The sequence below is a fragment of the Ascidiella aspersa genome, chromosome 7 (genome assembly GCF_963924565.1).
Source record: "Ascidiella aspersa chromosome 7, kaAscAspe10.2, whole genome shotgun sequence".
Classification (NCBI taxonomy): Eukaryota; Metazoa; Chordata; class Ascidiacea; order Phlebobranchia; family Ascidiidae; genus Ascidiella; species Ascidiella aspersa.
The window spans coordinates 11,356,342-11,377,168 of record NC_139453.1 but is presented as its reverse complement, the minus strand read 5'-3'; the positions used below and the strand labels follow the sequence as shown (position 1 = coordinate 11,377,168).

General features: G+C 37.0%; 1 protein-coding gene across 2 annotated transcripts; it reads left to right on the top strand.

Annotated features, from left to right (window-relative positions):
* Window positions 1-12,618: 12,618 nt before the first annotated feature.
* On the top strand, window positions 12,619-19,603 carry LOC146137780 (26S proteasome regulatory subunit 6B). 2 transcript variants are annotated; one of them, XM_083394814.1, is made up of 10 exons: window positions 12,619-12,760; window positions 13,582-13,729; window positions 14,054-14,228; window positions 14,473-14,579; window positions 14,864-14,973; window positions 16,381-16,556; window positions 16,808-16,893; window positions 17,069-17,145; window positions 17,402-17,570; window positions 19,198-19,603. In XM_083394814.1, the coding sequence occupies exons 1-10, from the start codon at window positions 12,731-12,733 to the stop codon at window positions 19,365-19,367; spliced, it is 1,248 nt and encodes a 415-aa protein (XP_083250940.1). In that variant the 5' UTR covers window positions 12,619-12,730; the 3' UTR covers window positions 19,368-19,603. The 2 variants fall into 2 exon arrangements, with proteins under 2 accessions (XP_083250940.1, XP_083250941.1); XM_083394815.1 differs by having other exon boundaries at window positions 12,670-12,760; window positions 13,594-13,729.
* The last annotated feature ends 1,224 nt before the right edge of the window (window positions 19,604-20,827 follow it).

Sequence of the window (20,827 nt, the reverse complement as noted above, 5' to 3'; positions counted from 1 at the left end):
CGTGGTAACGTGAGCCCCTTGGGCAGAAGGGCCCCAAGAGGCATACCCCAGCCACCGCCGCTGCGCTGGGTGCGGGTTCGACTTACCATTGTGGCCGCTCGAATTCCGTTTGCCAATGCAATCATTTTATATTTCCCAGGCGGTGCGATTATTGCCGACGTGGGGTTGCTGGTGGCGATTTCCTTACGCGCCTCATCGAGTGTGTGAGCGCGCGTGATAAGGGCCTGAAATCAACTGTTATAGCGCTGGTTCCATACTTTGTTTTTTAAATGAACGGCTTTTGCTGTAGTTTTGTTGTTTTCGCGATTGCTTCAACCTGCATTCAAATTTAGCTGCTATTTTTGTTTTGTTTGTCTAGCGGCTTGCTGCAAATAAGCTGAACAACCTGCACACAAAAATAGACATCCTGAGTCTGAGTTGTTTAAAACCGTGATAAGGTACCACTAAGCTGGCGTTAAATCGCACCGTATTCGCGCTGTCCTGCCAAATCAATCCGCCTCGTTAATTCCCGAAGCTTTTCTCCCACGTTCGACTTTCGATTCTCGCTGGGCGCGCCAGGCCAAGTATTCCGATTCATATCGCCGGTCGAGCGGGGGATTTCCCCTTGCCACGGATCGCGACCGCCACGACCGGTTACTTTTTGATTCGGGCCCCCATAGGCGAGAAATTACCACGCCTGAGTGGCGGCCGTGGCGCCTCCTCGCGTGCAAGAGTGACCAAGCAGATCCGAAATTCTCGGAAGCCGCTTGCGCGACGAAAAACGGCAGCGACGAGCGGCAAGCGAGAAAGGGAATCTCTTTCCAGGGCGTACGCGGCGCAGACACCAGCCCCGATCTCGTACACGGCAGACTTCGTATTCGCAGCGCTGGGAGAGAAAATCGACTTTAGGTGAACGAGAGAGAGAAAGAAAAAAGGGAAGATAAAAAAGAGACAGGCTGAGCACGAGATCGCCGTGCTGACCTTTTAAATAGGAGTCGAACGATTGGAATCTTATCGCGAACGCGAACCAGATATTAGAGTCATATTCTGCCCCAAACTGTCACTTTGGCCCCTGGCCGGCCTCATGCCCTGCCGGCGTCTGCTGGCTATCCGACGGGCGCGTCTGAAAAGCGTATAAGCACCCTTATTTGTCTTGACGGTCTCGTTTGCAATCCAGCCGGCGAAACTGTTAGGCAAAAGTGGAAAAGCCATTTCCCCACCAGCGATGATGTCACGTGTGTTTGCCCGAAAAGCGAACACAGCGTATAAAAATAATTTACGGTTTGATGCGTCGGTAAATAAACAGAGAGGCATCCTGAAAATGGTCTCTTCTACTCCTGCGAGTTTCGTAGGTTAAACACTCCTTGGGTGAAATCAATTTCCTAGTGAAATAGACGCTTGGTAGTCAAAGTTTCAGGGGAAAAGACTAGTTGAGTAATGTGGTTTGCGTTTAGCTATATACTGTTGATCATCCTATTGTTTGGGTCCGATAATGTGTGTTCATAAACTATTACGAACCTAAACTGAATTAATTTGTTTGTTTTTTTTAAATCCAAAGTGGAACTTTGTTATCGGCTGCGTTCCCATTATATTCCTCTACACACACTTTTTGGACGTAAGGTTTACCAACTAGGACATTTTTAAAACCACCACGTGTTGTAGGTTGTGTAAGATAAAAAAAATTTAACTCTCTTTTCCAGCCTACCACGGCTTTTTAAACATGTGGATTTCAATGTATATTCTAAACTGAAACAACACTGAAATGCAGAATAATAAACAATAAATTCACATATCTTCCCCCAATGCCACAGTTGGTGCAAAAGAAAAAAAATTCCCCAGAAAAAATGCTAACCTTAAATTCCTCAATATAGATGACCGAAAAATATCTTGTATAGTTGCAAATGATTCCATTGCACGACACCCACTTAAATACACATCGCCTAGTGTTCAAAGTGACTTAGAAAAAACACCAGTTAGTATAGGGGAGACCGGGGCGTGTTGATACAATTTTGACATATTATCTAGTAACTTGATTATCTTTTGATTAAATAAAATCAAACCCTCGCCATACAAAAATTCAATCTTTTAGCAATAAGTTGCCACATGTTCTATAAAAATTTCCTGTTCACAGCAAAAGTTATGACCTTTCAAAAAAGACAAAAAATGTGGTACAACGTGCCCCGTGCACGGGTCGGTTGTAACACCTGATGGGGCAAATTGCAACAAATGAAAACAACTGCATAAACACATTGGAAATGTATTTTTATTGTTAAATTTCAACGAAATGTCAAACTCAAAAGGTAAATGTAACAAAGTGTTAGCCTACGATAGAGCAAAAGGGCTACTATCAAGCTGTAGGTCTCAACCTGGGTGTAAGCAGGAGTTGCACAAGGACAGGATTACTAATCAAACAAATTTCGATTACTGTTAAGTTCAATAAGCCTACAGCTGAAACTGCAGGCTTGGATGGGCATGATTACTAAACTAGCTTAAACAAAATTGGTTGTTTTTGGTGCTGATAACAAATTGGCAACTCGAAGGTAAACGAAAAAAGTTAGCAAAAATAATACGTTCTCTAAACGTATCGTAAACTACTGTACATTGTGCGTAGCATGTGTGCAATTGTGCATACACATTAGACAACTTCGCATGGCACGGTTATCAAAGTTATAAAAAAATTAGTTTTCATCATCTGTGTCGCAGTTGTGACATAAATACGAATAATTCATGTCGGGGGTGCACGCTTTGTGGGCCCACAAGTGACATCTGACACATTGAATCCAAACCTCTTTTGTTTTAGAATTTTGGAAATGCTCCATACATACCAAACAGAAATTTTCTTCGTCGTCCGAAGAATCAGTTAGCGTGGCTCGCCTTTTCTTGGGTTGTTTAAATTTATTTTGTTTGTTTTTTGTTGACTTTTTGGGCAGAATTATTTTTCTTTTAGCTTTTGCAGGCTTCTGCTTCTCCGCCTCTTCCATTGCTTTCTTGACTGGCGTATCCGTTAAAATTTCTGTTTGCATCTTTTTTCGTTTGGATCCAACTATTTGTCTTGGTGGTGCTTTTGGTAATGGACGAAGTTCTTCAGGACTAAATTTAGAATGAGGCTCGCATACAGAAGAAGTTGATGGAGTTTGACGTAAGAAGTTCGATCCTGTGGAATGCGAAGACAGAAAAGCTGGTGGCAGACCATGTTGAGACAACAAAGATGTCCCAATGGGAGCTGGAGGCAAATTGCCAGACGATGAAGCTTCTTCAGCATCTTGAGTCAAAAAATATGTCCTAGCTGGAGGCAAATTGCCAGACGATGACGATTCTTCTTCATGTTGAGCCTGCAAAGATGAGTCAAAAAGAGCTGGGTCTGGCCGATCAGTCACCTGTGAAGGAGAAAATTCGTGTTCTTCAAATATATCGGCGTTGAAGGGCCAGATTCCTGTGCAACGGAATCCTGACTGAATGTTATTTGGCGTTGTTGCCATTGGAAGAGAGGTTTTAACAAGCCCAGGAACATCATAAATGGTCATGGTTTTTCCGGGGTTCATTTTCATCCACGCGTCACTGGCACCATTAACAAATTTTTTCAAAGGTCCATAAACACTTCGATCGAGAGGCTGAAGTTTGTGGCTGCAGTGAGGAGGAAACGAAAGAAGTATGATACCATTTTGCTTACAAAAATCTATAGCTGCAATTGTACGGTGGGAGCTATGATTGTCGAGCAAAAGCAAAACCTTTCGTTCTACTGTGACTTTAGTGTAGCTAACAAAGTGTTTAAGGAAAATAGGGAAGTCGTCCTGTTGCATCCATCCGGATTTGTTTCCGGATCCTATGCAGCCATGGGGACCATCTCGAACAAAGTGATCGGCATATCGAGACCGAGGAAAAACAAACATGGGCGGTATTGTATTTCCGATGGCGTTTATTGCACAGGCAAGAGTGACTAACGTGCCCCTCTCACCTGAGGTGAAAGCACCGACCTGTTTTGACCCTCGTTTTGCGATAACACGGTTAGGAACTTGAACAGTGGTAATACCTGTTTCGTCGACATTCCAAATATCGTTACCATTCAACTTATGCTTTGATATTACGCCGTCTAGTTTTGAGAAAAACACACCGACATTGTGTTTGTTAAAACTCGTAGCCCTTGACAGACTCGTTGCCTCTGCACTTCGTATTGATAGCGTTGAGTTTCTTTTGATGTAGCCAGTAAACCAATCCGCTCCGGCTTTACCATTCTCTTCCCAACTCTTGGGATGACTGCACTTGTATTTCACTGCAAGTTCGTAAGCGAATTCTCGGACCTAAAAAAAATTAAACTTTATTTCCAAAATTTTAAGTACAGCCTATTTATAACTTATGTTAAAAATAATATCATCGATTCTACAAAAACAAAAAGCAAGGTAGTAAGTGTAATATCTTACATTTTTTGGAGACAATCCGTAATAAGCATCCGCTGACATCAAGAGATATTTCGTCAACTCCTTTTCTTGCAACTCCGTGAATACTTGAGTAGCACTGCGGTAACCAACAGAAGGCAATTCATTTGAACCTTTATCTTCTAACTTCTGTTTTGCTTTACAAAATCTAGACAATGTGACATGGCAAATAGAATATTCTTTTGCTACTGATCGAATAGATTTTCCTTGGTTTTTCACATCGTTGGCAGCTCTTGCAAGTTCTTGCACAGGTGTAGTACCTCTGTCAGTTTTTCGTTTAAAGTTTCTCACCATAGCTGAAAATATTTAAAGATTTAGTACAATATACTATTTCGCCGGGGTCAGTTGTAACAGCTTTCAATGTTACAACCAACCCCGACAATTTTGTTACAACCGACCCAGGCCCATGTCAGCCATTAATTGCCTTCGTTCACCACTTGCCCAGTCAACTGGCTAGTTCATAAAGTTTGCAGCAATAAACTATGATACTTGCTAAATCCGATTGTATGCTTTTTAATTTATAAAGTTAAATGGTTAAACAACACTAACAAAAACTAAAAAAAGAAAAAAAGTTACTTTCTTACCTGAAATATATGTTTTTGTCCACAACTTTGTTTGTACTGCACGTAGCCTGCTCAAACTTTCGATGGCGGAAATAAACCGAAAGGCGCATGCGCATTGTTAATCACGTGATTCTAGTGTGTCCATGGGTGGCGCAATTTAGAGTGTTACAATCGACCCGTGTTACTTTACGCCCCGGTCTCCCCTAGTCGCCTAAAGGCCCTTGCATATTCCTAACAGACGGTCGCGAAATGCGTCAACCCACAGGTACTTGCACTCCGCGTCGGTGTTCGGTTGCAACTGGCGTTCTGTCATGGCACATTTCTCCGCTGTTGGCCTTAACAAACATCCAAAACAAGACGCGGCCGGCATATATAATTGGTTATTGCTCCGCCCGAGGGGAGTCAGGGTCGGGCGATCCACACACAGCACAAGTTAGCAACAGACCGCGCCTGTTTATCGTCCGCCTTTTCGGGTCGACACCAAAGACGAAGCGCGATCGCGGCCACTTTTGCTTTCCGTCTTTCGGCGCGTTGGCTGCTGAGCGCCGTGTGACGTCACACTGTGCTGATGCCACCTTTGCTTGCTCCTGGTGGCTAGCTAAGCAGTGTTGTAACTTAATTCAATGACTTGACTTAGGTGCCCTTAAGTCACTGTTTTTAAATACCTTGACTTGATTTAAGTCTTTTAGATAAATAACTTGACTTGATTTGAGTCTTTTGGATAAATGACTTGACTTGATTTAAGTCTTTTGGATAAATACACTGACTTGATTTAAGTCTTTTTGATAAATGACTTGACTTAATTTTATTCTGTTGGATAAATGTCTTGACTTTACTTAAGTCTTTTGAACAAATTACTTAACTTGATTAAAGTCTTTTGGATAAAATACTTGGGTTGAAATGAAGCATTTTTAATTATATTGTGTTATTTATCTTAAGTTTTCTCATAAAACGACTTGCTCGCTATATTTTACGTTTTGTGTTATTATTTTTAGTTGAGTTACTGTTCATTATCGGGCGAGTTTGTCAGTTTTATAATCTAACGTTTAATTTTTATGACAAGAACTTGACTTGAAAATGAATTGCTCTATTTACGACTTTACTTGGTATTTTTTCAAAATGAAATGACTTGGACGTAAGTTATCAAAAAAAATTACTTGACTAGGATTTAAGTTGGGTTTTTAATTCGGTGACCTAAAATACGTTTACTTTTTGTGTATTGTTACGGGATTTTGTTTGTGCATTTTTTCGCTACCAATCGTCGATTATATCAGGGGTCGGCAACCTTTTTGGCACTGCGCACCGGTTTAAAACTATAGTAGGTTGTGGCAGACTGGCCTTGAAAACAACAAATGTTTGGAAAAGGAAATTGATTAAAACTTTTTTTTTTTGCGAGCTTTATGCTTGTTTTGCCGCAAGGAGATGCTCCCATCTAGGAATCATTGAACTTACTGAAACCCGCGGGCGGCATCCGGCCAGCCAAACAATTTAATTGAACCCAGCATACGGCTCATTTTTAAAACTTTTAGGCTTTTTACGTTTTTTCTTAAATTACACTTGTATACCATTATTACCAATTCCTATATTCTTATCAGCTTACCAAAATAATTGCCAGAATGGCTTTTTGACAACAAAAATCATTTTTTTACCGTGGTTGGTGTAAGAAAAATGATTAGGGTGAGTACGCCTTAAATTAAAACACATGATATTTTAGCTCAATTTTTGATATATTGTAAGTATAGAAGTTAGATTTTGTAACAAAAATGTTGTGAACGTGCTATGTAACTCATATGGCCACAACCCACAACACACTATAGTTGTTTTGAATCTCACGAGAGATTAATACTATAATTGTGATTTTTTATCATACCAATCAACCATGGAGTAGTAGGCTATATTAAAACGAAGGTAAATGTGTTTTAAATATAAAATACATTTAATTATTTTTTACTTTTTTTCAGGTTTTGACGTATAGTTCGTGTTTAAACAAAATTTTAATCTGACAACCCTGCTACGGACCGGTAACCAACCCCGGCGTTTTCCGGCCACTGAATTATATAACTACATGTTGTTTATAAAATACAGAAATATTTTTTTTATTCTCGCTGTTGAGGTGCATCGTGCGGCCGGAACGATGAAATGTTTTTACCGGAAAGCTTAGAACTTTTAGAGAAAAGGACACCCAGTTACGCCATAACAGGACTTCTAAAACAAGTAACCTCCGAAACCTGAGGTTGTACTAATTCAAAACTAAACCCGTTGTCTAAATACATTCAAGAAGATGGGATGGCCTGATAAAGCGCATACCTGACCTGGTTAAAAAAAGAAATACGTTTCGGCTTACTTTCACCGCCTAGTAGATTCCAATAAGCCATATGTGTGACATTTCTTTGCCAAATTGTAAACAAATTAATGCATTGGTGCGAAGTTACAAAACGAGAAAGGTTGGGATTATTATCGTGTGAATATGCCCATTTAGCTGTTTTACTTGTTCAATTTGAACAGTGTAATATCGACAGAGCAAAACTATGTTAACGACCACTGATATACAGCCAAAACCTCCCTGGTGGCGACTCAAGTCGTAAATGAGGACAGCGCGTGTGTGCCCGGAGTTTAGTTGCACAATGTCTCTACTTAACCAAAAGAAATTGATTTTAATGTAAATCGAATTAAAAAAAACACACCATAGATCAGGGGTGGACAAACTGCGGCTCGCGAGCCGCATGCGGCTCTCTGGAATGTTTTTTGTGGCTCTTCTAGTCGAATCGTAAATGTTTTAAAAAATGTAAAGGTTACTAAGAGTACCGTTTATAAACGTTTCTCTCTTTTTCTTTTCTTTATTTAGGCCAGCATTTCGTTTATGACGTAACATTGGGCATAGAGTTCAAATAGTTAGTTAACAAAAGACTGATATTAATAAATATTGTGCGCGTTATTTTACTATTACCGTTATTATTGTGTTGATTATTACCGTTTTGTTATATTACAATTCTGTTATTATTGTAGCTGGCCTGGCATTATTTACCGTTTTTGTATTGAAATAATTTTGAGACTCTTTGGTGCTTGTATTTTCTGCAAATGGCTCTTCCATTGAATACATTTGCCCACCCCTGCCATAGATTGAAAGTATTGACAACGAAAAATATAAAAAAAGTACGGGATTGCGAAATGACAACTTTACAGACCGCTTGCTTAAAGTCCTATCCCGAAAAGTCAAATCATCCTCTCAAGGCTTACTAATTACCTGAGAATACAAAACATGAATCAAATGAATTATTTAAGTTGTATCTTCAAGAACGTTCTCGAATATTACATCACAAAGCTATGTCAAAACGTGGCGTCATAAACAAACTTAAGAAACCCTTTTTCTTGGATGTGCACCTGAAATCAAGGCTGAATAAAATTAACGAGGGCAGTGGCGATACTAAATTGAAAAAGTGCACTAAAGCGCCAAAAAAGTGCGTTTTTTTGCGACGCCTTTGTTAAAGTTTGCTGGTCTTGCAACACACCAAGCGATAGGAGTTTTACTCTATTTTATTTATTAGCTTGCAACGGAAAGTCAAAATCAATCGTAGTAGTTTTTTTAAACAATGCTGTGAAGTGCACATTTTGGAAAAAAATAATACGTTTGCAAGCTTTAATTAACACAATATAACATTAGATATATGAATTTTAATCATTGTTACGCCCTTGATAAATTAAAATGACATGTAAGAATGAAACTCTGTTTTAGTCGAAAAGGTTGTAAAAGATTGTAATGCCACAACTGTCCAGCGACCACCTTAAAGTGTGCACTAAGAACAAAATACCATCTATTGCGATTAAGTATTATTTCCATACTGTTAACTAGATAAAGTTTTTAATGGACGAAACATAGAGTTTTTATAATAGGGGATATGTGGTCGTGCCTTCTCTTGGAATTGTTGTGCACAATCTTCGACCTCTGATGCTAATATATAAAAAAAACGCATAGCTTTAGTAGCATTATGGTTGTTACAATACCTTTATACGTACTTTGTCGTAGTCTCTTTTAGTCAATTTAAGTTTTCTATATATATTTTTTTAAATTTTTGGTCATTTTGAAAACAACACTAAGATGGAACAATAAAAGTAAACCATCAACAACCTAAGGATCTTTTTACAATACGCGCATATTTCTGCAAACTTTAAACCTGAATGTCTTTAAAATTATCTATCAACCAAGAGCGACTTTTAGTGGCAAGTAAAACTTTAAATTAACTTCGCTTGAGGTCCGTAAAACAAGAATAAACATGATTTACATCTTTTTATAAATTCGTCTTTACGCACAGTAAATCGCTCTGTTAGTAATGAGTAATGACGTATATAAACTAGAAATATGGCAATGTACGGAAAAATGCAAAACATGTTGTAAGTTTCTCATGAAAATGTCACAAAAGTACATTAAAATACAGAACTTCTGCACCAAGATGTAAGAACAACGCTAGACTCAGTCCATTGCAGGAGCAATTAAATGCACAAGTACTATCCCAAATGTTCCAGTATCAGATTTAACTCGTTCACAAATATATGTGGTTTTATGTCGGTAAGTTTTTATGCGCTGGCTATTAGTCAGCAAATAGTAGCTCTCTACTACCCCCAAGTCGGCAGAACTTCGGTGGCTAGTGTTATTTCCTTCTGTGTTTGTATAAATTCAGAGTTATAGTAATTATCAACTACATAAAGAATACCGCAGCCGTTTAACCTCATGAAAATAAAAATATTTCTTAAAACAAACAAATTTTAAAACTGTCACACGTTGATAATCTGGTGGCGCTGTCTATGTAATTTTTGGATCGTTAGAATTTGTCACAAGCAGAGTTGGATCAACTACATTAATTCAGTTCAATCACAATTAAAATTACTCCCTTAAATCTTTCAATTACATTAGAATTGCAATTACATTTACAATTACAATAAAGAGATGCCTTTCGGCATGGCATAGAGACTACACTTTCACACTACAGTCAAGCCAACAGCCACGTGTTTAAAAATATTTAGCAATTACAATTACTTGTAAACAAAACATTTTATTAATTAATTACAAATTATAACAATTTGGTTCGTATTTACGTTTACTTGCTCAAAAACTGTTGGATTGCACTTGATGAACATCAGGCTTCAAAAAGTTTCTGACCATTTTAAATTTAATCTTGTCGTATAAAAGTTACCCGCAATTAAAAAAAATCTTTCTGACTAAAGAAGCAAGCGTGGGAAATTCTTCTGATTTCTTCTTTCAATAGGCCTACGTTAATGGGTCTTCATCAAAATGCAGAATTTCTACCCCTAAATAGCTATCTACTTCACTTCTTGAGTTTCTTTATCTTTTATATTTTAAACCTTCTGCTATAAAGACAAACAGCTTTGGCTTTTTTAAAGGAGTTTCTTCCACTGTGTTACAACTCTCTTCGCCTTGCCGCCAAGTCTACTTGTCACATGAGTTATAATTAGAGAAAGGCCGATATATCGGTTTACCGATATGTATCGGTATCGGTCGATCTCTAGTTATAATTGCAATTGTAATGTAATTAAAGCATTTCAGAATAAAAAAGCCTTAATTACATTACCGTACAATTGCAATTACATTAAAAACTTTAATTAATTACATCAATTACAACTATAAATTACAATTGGTCCAACTCTGATCTAAGAGTACATATGTACTTTGACACATCACGATTTCTTAGGTCTTTACGCAGTACAATATGAGGCCAGGTATGGTTAAATCTACATCGGAGAAGTATTGAGCCTAACATTATTGTTTTTTTTACCAGGCCAGCTTTGTTTCCACTGTGCGTAGAGTTCGGGCATTCAAAAAGATAAACATTTCAATATCACGTTTTGACAAATTTAGCCAGGGTATCAGTACGCCTATTGCATTTAAAACAAACACTCCGAAAATAAGAACAACTTTAACGCCGGGATAAAACACGGTCGGGAATAAGACCATTTTAACATTAACATAATTTTTTGTGGGCATTAACATATTTTTTTGTGTGTGGATTTAACATAATTTTTTGTGGGCGTTAAACTTGTTGTGCACGACTAACATGCCCCAAAAGTGGAGTGATGGAGTGCAAAAGTGGAGTGCTGCGTTAAATCAGGGCAATCAACGTTAAAAGTAAGCACGTGTGTTTTTGCGCGACTGAGAAACCAAGCTAAAAGCGAAACTGATAGTTAACACTTCTAGGTATCGAAGTATAATCGAAAATAGCGGTCACAGTATTTTGTTCGTGACAGTTCGTTGTATTTCTAGTGACCCCTATAAGTGGATTTCCGAATATTCATCTTATTTTAGCTACCAAATACAGGCTGTAGAGTCGGACCCAGGTTAGGGTCTCGACAAAGTCGCGTATATGACCGAATTCGGTTTGTTTTTAACCGACTCCGCAGTCCTGGTTGCCAGTGCAAAACCAAATATAGAAAAAAAATGTTTGGCACGCGAGTTGTTAATATTTGACATTATTCAAAAAAAAGCCACACTGCATACGAAAGGTTGCCAAGCCTTGACCTAAGCGAATAATGAAAATTATCCGGCATTTAATAGGCAAAATACAAAAAAACGGCGATTTGCGTTCGATTTTGGTTTCGCATTAGCTTAAGACAGTGATGCCAGTTAGGATTGTTTAAAGCCAAATTTGAAATTTGAAAAAAGTTTAGAAAAATTGCCTCAAAAAGAGAAATTTAATGAACAAGCATGACTATTTCTTGCATTTTTTATTAATTTACGGAAAAACATAGGCATTTTAGAGTTTGTAATAGATTTGACTTTTTGGGCTTTTTTTTAGGCAAGTTTGGCTTTTTTTATTTTTGCCATCTGGCAACCCTGACTTAAGACTTATAAAGCATGCCGCTTCTAGCAGTTTGTTAAACCGTGAAAAAGCGATAATATCACTTACGAAAGGGGGGGTAAGAACTCCCACACCCCTGGATAATGGTGATCTCGAAGTATTTTTTGATTTGTCCATTTTTCCTCGTTTGCGACAAAGACTGTTTAGCTTAATTGTCTGTGAAGTTTATTCATTCGGTATGTCGTTAATAAATGATAATAAACCTAGCGAAAACAGTAGGCCTATATGGCTTATTATGAACGCCAGTAACCTACGTAAAGATTTAAGTTTAACCTATTTTTGAAGATTAAAATATCGTTTATTTGTTTACTGGCCTACCATATTCGCTTGATTTGGCCGACCAAATTTTCATCTCTCCAAAAGAAGACGATTTGGTCGAAAAAACAACAACAAAGAACATGGCAAATAGAGATTTCGTATCACCTCTTTTTGGATTAAACGCTTATTCAACAAATGTAACTGAAAAAATGACACATAAAACGGGCAATTTTAATAGGCAGATTATTATCGATAAAAAGATATTAAACTTATTCTGTTACCAAAAAGTCATTTGAAATTTTCATTTCGATAACTCACATAAATTATCTTCAAAAGATATGCCAGAAATTGTAAAGATAATAACGTAGGACATTTTGGTGTCTTTCAGCTTCATTGAATACCAATAAATATCTTTGAAATGGGACATATTCTCTTTAAAATGACATATAATAGCCTTACCTTTATTATAAAGATTCAAATATTTAATGATGTTCGCTACACGCGACAAGAAATAAAGCGACTTTCAACAAGCGACAGAAACGTGAAAAAGATATGCGTCATTGTTTTGCGAAGGCAAAGTGAAAGCAAATTTATAATTTCAAATAGTTCATTTACTAAAACGTAAGAAATGGAGGAAATAGGAATAACGAATCGACCGGTAAGTAACCTTCCACTCGTTTTGTAGCTAACAAGAAGAGGTGTGTTAAAAACACTGTGTGTGCCATAAGTGCCTTAGTGTGGATTATTAAAAATCTAAATAAAAACATATGCGATGTAAAGAGGCAATTTGAACTGGTATGCTTAACAAATATGGTCATGGTAAATAAAGCAAATAAACAGACACATCACCAATAAAGTGACTGTTTTCCCACATCCCCAATCCTAAAATGAATTACCTGTGAACTTCAGTTGATTTTCTGTAGTATTTAATTTGGCGCTCTTTCACTATTGTACGTGAAAAGTTATGCAAAAAAAAAAATAATAATAATACCGCATACCACAGCGCATATGGTTTGGGTTAGGGTGCGGGTTAGCGTTTGGGTAAGGGTGGGTCAAGGGTTATTATTAATAATAAACATAATATTACTTGACCCACCCTCACCCAAACGCTAACCCGCACCCTAACCCAAACAATATGCGTTGTGGTATGCGGTATTATTATTTTTTGCATAACTTTTCACGTACAATAGTGAAAGAGCGCCTTTAATTTAGTGGACCAAAAGTTACAGACATACAATCTTTTGCATTGACTTGAATACAACAGTACAATTTTAAGTTGCATAAGCATGCACACTGCACAATAACAGAAGTTTTCAATCTGTCACTTGCATACACTGTTAATGTTTATTTTGTTTAATTCAACTACTTTGTTGAACGTGTGAATAGCATCTTTCAAAAATCAAGCAATGTAAAACTGATAATATACAAAGTAAACCAATGTGATAATTTTTAAACAAATTGATTTATATATTTGAATAGACCTCCATTCAGGATCAGTCGCGGCCTGGTACTGTCCAATCCATGCTCAGTACAACAGAAATTGACAAGATTGAAGATTTTTACACAAAATACAAGAAATTGCAAAAACAGCTGGAATTTCTTGAGGTGCAAGAAGAATACATTAAAGGTTTGATCCGAGATAAAGTTTTGCTGCTTTGATCTGTTGAACAACTTAACCTTAATATATAAAACTTAATATAACCAGTTTAATTTTATATTAGAAACGTTTTTGTGCAGCTTTAAATTGTATGGGTGTTAAATTGTTACTGTTAAATTATTGTGCCACTTAAACATGACATTGATTGACTTTTTCATGAAAAAAGTTGACGATTTCATTTCTGTACCTTGGGTTGATTGTCATTGTGGAGGTTAATTATAAATTATTTCATAATTAACATATAATTTAAAATATGGTGATCAATATGAGTTAAATGCAATAATTTGTTTTTAGATGAGATGAAGAATCTACGCAAGGAATATCTTCACGCACAGGAGGAAGTAAAACGCATTCAGAGCATCCCCCTGGTGATTGGTCAATTTCTGGAAGCAGTGGACCAGAACAATGCAATTGTTGGTTCAACCACAGGATCAAACTACTATGTCCGAATTCTCAGCACTATTGACAGGTCTTGATAATTTGCACTTCTGTATTTGTAGGAGCTTTTATAGTGATGAGTATGTGAAGTAGTGCAAATTTTTATTTTTTTAAAAAGTTTGTAAAAATGGTAAAACACAAATAATTGTTTTTATACTGTCAATTTGGCTGTTTTACTACATACTGTTTTTATTTATGTGATATATCTGTGTTAAGAAGACATGACCAGCTTTGGTTAAGTGACATTCGGTAATAGTTAATATTTTTCTTTTCAGAGAATTGCTGAAGCCAAACTCATCAGTTGCGCTGCACAAGCACAGCAATGCTCTTGTTAACATTCTGCCACCAGAAGCTGACAGCAGCATCACAATGTTATCTGCAGGTTGGTTTGAACTGCATGTTGTCAGTATTGATATCTCTCTCTTACTTAATTAAAATATTAGTGTTATGCATACAGCTTTAGGGATAAGGCAGTAAGGCAAACAGCTCTCTAAAACAATGGAGAGAAAAATACATTATAATAATTTAATTTATTTAATTCATGCTTACCCTAAAGTCGTAACACTTTTAAACTTCCTTAAAAGTTGAGATTGAAAATTACTTTATTTCTTCAACAAATCACTTCTATATATACAAATATATTTCAATTGATTTGTATTGTTTCAGATGAAAAGCCTGATGTGGCTTACTCTGATATTGGTGGTATGGATATTCAAAAGCAAGAAGTAAAAGAAGCGGTGGAACTGCCGTTGACACACTTTGAGCTTTACAAGCAGGTAATGCATTTAATTTAACATTTAGGTTTCAGTTTGATTCCGTAAGCCCAGGTTTGATCATCATTCTCAACATTATTCAAATTCCTAATATGCTATGTTTTTATGAAATGATTTTTTAAATTGCTTTACTGATAGTTGGCTTAAACGTTACCAGGCTGGCAGAATCTTACCAGCCTTCTGGTGACAAGCATTTTTGGCGAAAATTCTTCGGTTTTTGGTTGCGCCCCTAAACTTTAATGATGTGTGCGCCTAAGGAAAGTATGAACCTTGCCATTTTTTGGCGATAAATAAGGTTATTAATAAGTAAATTAGACAACAAAACGTAGCGCCGAAGGCGCATAAAATTTTGTGAGATTAAGTCATTAACAAATACATAAGGGACATGTGAATGTACAACCTGGGGTCTGAGGGTGTACGTACAATTCTGCTTTTCTTGCTTTAAAAGTGTTACATAGATAAGCTGTTTTCAGGCAAACTTGTGTGAAAACGTGCTGCTCAAAACCAGATTGAAAAGCACGAAAAAAAATTCTTTGGATAAATTTCCAATTTATATTGCTCGAAATAATGATATTTATAACAAAATTTAATAGAAATTGTCGCAGTCACAGTGCAACATGCCCCATAATATGCATATTACCTTTGGGATAGATTTGTTGAAAACAAAGACACATAAACCTAGTAAAACCACGCTAAAGGTCATTTGCGTAATTAAACAACCAAAAATATGCTTTAGGCCTTAGGGGGAGAAGCATAGCCTGGTACATCCTTAATATGCCGGTGCGAATGTTATACCTCTACATTTAACAGGAATGGGGAACTCAATATACAGGAAATCAATTCAATACAGAAGTACTTGCCAATTCAAAGTAAAACTGCCAACACGTAACAATAGTATGATCAAAAGTGTGTACTTTTTAAAATAATAAACAGTCTGTATGCCTTACACTGGATGGCTTTTTCTCACTAAACAAAGTGCTTCACACTACCGTAACTTTTTTCAAAATGACGTAACTAAACTAATTTATGCCAATTGTAGTGTGTAATGTTATTCATTATTACATATTTCCGCTTTTCAAAAATATGTGTGATTAAATATGTGTGGAAACAACCACAAGGTATTTTGGAAAAAAAATTTTCAACGAAAAAAAAAAATTTCTTCGGTTTTCTAGCTGATTCTTCGGCCGACATAGTCGCCAAGTCGCCAGCATTCTGCCATACTGAACGTTACTAATATGTACTTTAAAAGTGATACTTGCTTTCCATAATTCTTGGCAGTTTCTTGGGGTAACAAAAACATTTTGTTCCAGGCCAGCTTAAATTGGCATCAGCTTACACCTACTGTTCACATTAAACTTTGAAGTGTTTAAAAAAAGCAAAAACCTTTTAACATGATCATATTTTTCCCAGATCGGAATTGACCCGCCAAGAGGCGTACTCATGTTTGGGCCACCAGGTTGCGGCAAAACGATGCTGGCCAAGGCAGTTGCCCACCACACCACCGCCTCTTTTATCCGAGTTGTTGGCTCTGAGTTCGTACAAAAGTACCTGGGCGAAGGACCAAGGATGGTCAGGGATGTATTTAGGTAATTATTTGTGTAATTTTTGCAATGTTTTATAGTTTTCTAATATATGCCACTAACAATAAACACTTTTACCGATTACAGTTCCTAAGTGTAAAAGACTTACATGTCGAAACTTCAAGTTTAGTTTGTATGCTCATGCTAATGTCAACATTTCAGTGTTAAACACAATAAAGTCAATTTTACGTCACGTTTCAATTTTACAACACATTTCTAACGTCCGTAAAATTGTCTGTTTTTTCTATGATTCACAGATTAGCAAAGGAAAACTCTCCCTCAATCATATTCATTGATGAAATCGATGCCATTGCAACTAAACGATTTGATGCCCAAACTGGGGGTAGGTTTGCGAACGTATTTGGCATTAGCCGTGATGTATAATTGTCATTAACCCGTGATGTACACATAAAGAATGTTTTGCTTCTACAATTTGTGTGTCTTTACGAAAATCTGGATGTTATACATACATGTTCTTCCAGTATCCAAGAGTAATGTAATCAACACATTTTTTGCAGCTGACAGAGAAGTCCAAAGAATTCTCTTGGAGTTACTCAATCAAATGGATGGATTCGACCAGACTGTTAACGTTAAGGTAACATTTTAAACGAAATATAGAGCATAAAATAAAAATAATACAAAATTTAGCGTGATAAGATTAAGATATTGCAGCAATTTTTATAAAATTGAGTTATATATCTACATTTTTTTACATAAAACAATCTGCTTGCCATATGTTTCGTTTTTATTATTTTATAGTTGAATTATTGTTCGTAATCCAATTAGTTTACCAACTTTAATAGTTTAACACTTACAAAAGCTTGTAATTTATCAGCGTATTAACTGCGCAGGTGATAATGGCGACAAACCGCGCCGACACGCTCGATCCTGCCCTCTTGCGGCCGGGGCGCCTGGATCGGAAGATCGAGTTTCCTCTTCCGGATCGCCGCCAGAAGCGCCTCATCTTCTCCACCATCACCGGCAAGATGAACCTCAGCGACGAGGTCGACCTCGAAGATTGTGAGTTGCCTTGTCCTTTTTGAGTGTGTGTTGCGCCCCCGCCGCGACCTGCTCACTGGGGTCTGACCCCTGACCCCATACAGTTGCCCGGCGGGACGCAAACGCGCGAGTTCTTGTTGTTTGCAAAGGTTTCTGGTCAGATATGCTACCTGTCATAACCACAACTAAAATTCCAATCAAAAGTATATTGTTACAACGAATTAAAACGTTATCAAATAGCATTAGTGAACGTTATTTTGACTGTCGGCTAAAACTTCGCAAAAGACTTCTCTAGAGAAAAGCTCAAAACAGCTAAGAAACGACGTGTATATAGCCAATACGTAGGAAGAAAAAGAACACGAAAGTTACGTCATATTTGGCCAATAAGACTGGCCGGCACTCTGAAAACATGGCTAGGCATTACAGCGGCCATTCTAAGGCCAATTTGCACCGGGAGTCAGACGCCAGCGAAACAAGTTGCTTGTTTTGCAGAACGTGAGAAAACCACCCGCAAGACTGACAGTTATAGATTACGAGATTAAAAGGTTACATGTCAAGTTTGAAACGAAGCGAACTGAAGCAGGAAAACTCAGAAATTTTACACACAACAACACGGAAAACTTTGCATCATCAAATATGATATTATGTAACTGAAGAACATATTTGGCAAACGAAAGCTGAAACGCGTAATCTAAAGCCCTATTTAAAAATTCGTAAGATAACTTAATATTAATATGAACTCTAAGATTTGGCTTATGGCAATTAATTAATTTGGGTGTTTAAGTGTTGATAAACACGTAACAGTGTGCACAGTGGTACTCAAACTTTTTTATTGCGACACCTTTCGAAATTTTTTTTTTTGGTTTGTGACGCACCCAATGATAGAAGTTTCAATGCTCTTTATTTGTTTATTTGTTTATTTGATTGTTTCTAACGTGAATTCAAAATCCATCACCGTAGTGTTTTTGTAACAATGATTCCGAATTCACGTCAGAGGATATTATGCCTTATAAATAAGCATTTTGTTTCCCAAATGAGTTTCAAACGAAATTATTGTGCGATGAAGGACGCACCAAGATTTCGAGCTCTGCGTAACCAGATTACTTATGCACACGTCACCCTTACTTTTAAACGAACCATAAAAGTGAAGCTCAGTTTGTGCTTTTCAAGCAAATTAACGTACAAAAATGTTTTTAGACTTTCAAGCATTTATTGCCAAACTACACACCTTCGAGTTTTTAGAACTGCATACTCTTTTTTAATAATCTAGATTTAGGAAGGAATATACGGTATACCTTCTCTCGACGTAGCTCGTCGTGGATTTATCTCAATTACCCTGAGTCGTAAACTTCCCATAACATTGGTTTTACCTGGTGACCTTTAATTTGGGTTAACTAAAATATATTTGAATAGCGCACAGTTTTGTAAAATATTTGTATGTCTTTATGTCATTTTGCGATAAAATTAAAACATAAACCCTATATCATTACATTAAAGGCATACTTTCTAGATTTCTAACTTTACAAGGCTGGGAAGCTTTTAGCCGTTTTCCACAATAATTCCATTGTTAGGTTTTCTGTAAAAATGGCACTGGTTTGTTTTGGGCCTTAATTTAAATATTTAAACAACAAAAAACCTGTTTCTGCAGATGTTGCCCGTCCGGACAAAATCTCCGGCGCCGATATCAACGCGATTTGCCAGGAGGCTGGTATGTTGGCGGTGCGTGAGAACCGATATATCGTGCTGGCCAAGGACTTTGAGAAGGCCTACAAAACACAGATGAAGAAAGACAACCAAGATATGGATTTCTACAAATAAATTAAAAAGCAATAAATAAATTGAAAAGCTTTGTTCCACCAAAAGTGCAAAATCGTAGTAACGCGTTTAAAAACATATTGCTTCTTACTCTTTTAAATTGGTTATCGGTATTTTTATTTCTCACAGTCATTAAAACTTGCTTTTTGAATAATAGATAAATATTATGTTCAATTGTTCATGTACGTTGCTGCTCCCGAATTTATTCTGAACAGTTCAATAAACGATTGCGTATAGTGCGTTGTTCTAACAAGTGCCCGCAACCTTTTTAGCCTACTTGCGGCGGCATACCTACAGAAATATATTCAAAACGACAAAAGACACATGGACAAGTATTCAAGGCAACCAGAGCGAAGCATTGTAAACCCTTTCCTTAGCTTTCCAATTTTGGATATTCCCAGCCCCGCCTAAAAAGTCGTTGGATCTTGGATTTTGTTTTTTAGTAAGACTGCATTGGTTTCAAACGTATATGCATAAGGTCCACGCTGCTCGGCTTTGTTACAATGGTCGGTAACCGTGGGCGTATAGTTAAAGGCGCTAATCTCCTATGCTTTTCGAGTTTGTTATAGGCTACTTTTAACTTATCACTTTGGGTTATCGAACGTTACATATATATTGTTTTTGTTTGGACTTCTCAGGAAAGTCGCACGGTATTACAAAGCGTCAGAGTGCCTGACTTAATTCTGCTAATTTTTAGACATAACCTTTGTAAAAGCAAAAAACGGTACAGCAGAACTGCTCGAATGACGCCCGGACTGAACTTGCAACCCCCAACTGGAAAACGAAGGTGCCCAGTTTAGCTATATTTCAGCCATTTAAAACTTTTTAAATGGATTTGTGATGTTCTTATTGCTTTTTGTTACAGGGATTGTCAGTGTTGTAAACAAGTAATTTTGGAATGAAAAGGCCCTAGCCAGGTCAATTGTAAAATAACCATGTTATCAGTTGCCCAAGTCAAGTCATATTTAGAACAATTAAGTCGTGTTCTTGTCATAAAATAAAGCGTTGTTTACTGAAAATTTTAACTCAATAACTGAACTAAAACAAAAATAAACGCAAAAAGTTATTTGTCCTAAAGACTTAAGTCAAGTCAGGTGTTTGATAAGAGTGACTTAAGTCAACTCATTGACTCAACTAACTATATCTTGGATTTTTTGCTCTGCAAAGTTAATGAAGGATACTATAACGTGAATTTTGCCAGATTATGATAAACCAAAGCAAACCAATGAAACGGCTGCTTCATTTTATAACAAAAAAAAACGGCTGCTTCATTTTATAACAAAAAAAAAAAACGGCTGCTTCATTTTATAACAAAAAAAAAAACTTCTGCTTCATTTTATACTTCACCTAACTTAAGTCGTTTGCGCAAAATGAATTGCCTTCGCTTTCCGTGATAAGATATGCTTTGAAATGTTTGATTGATTGCGTAAAAGGCCAGATATGTTTTACTGTGCATTCTGACA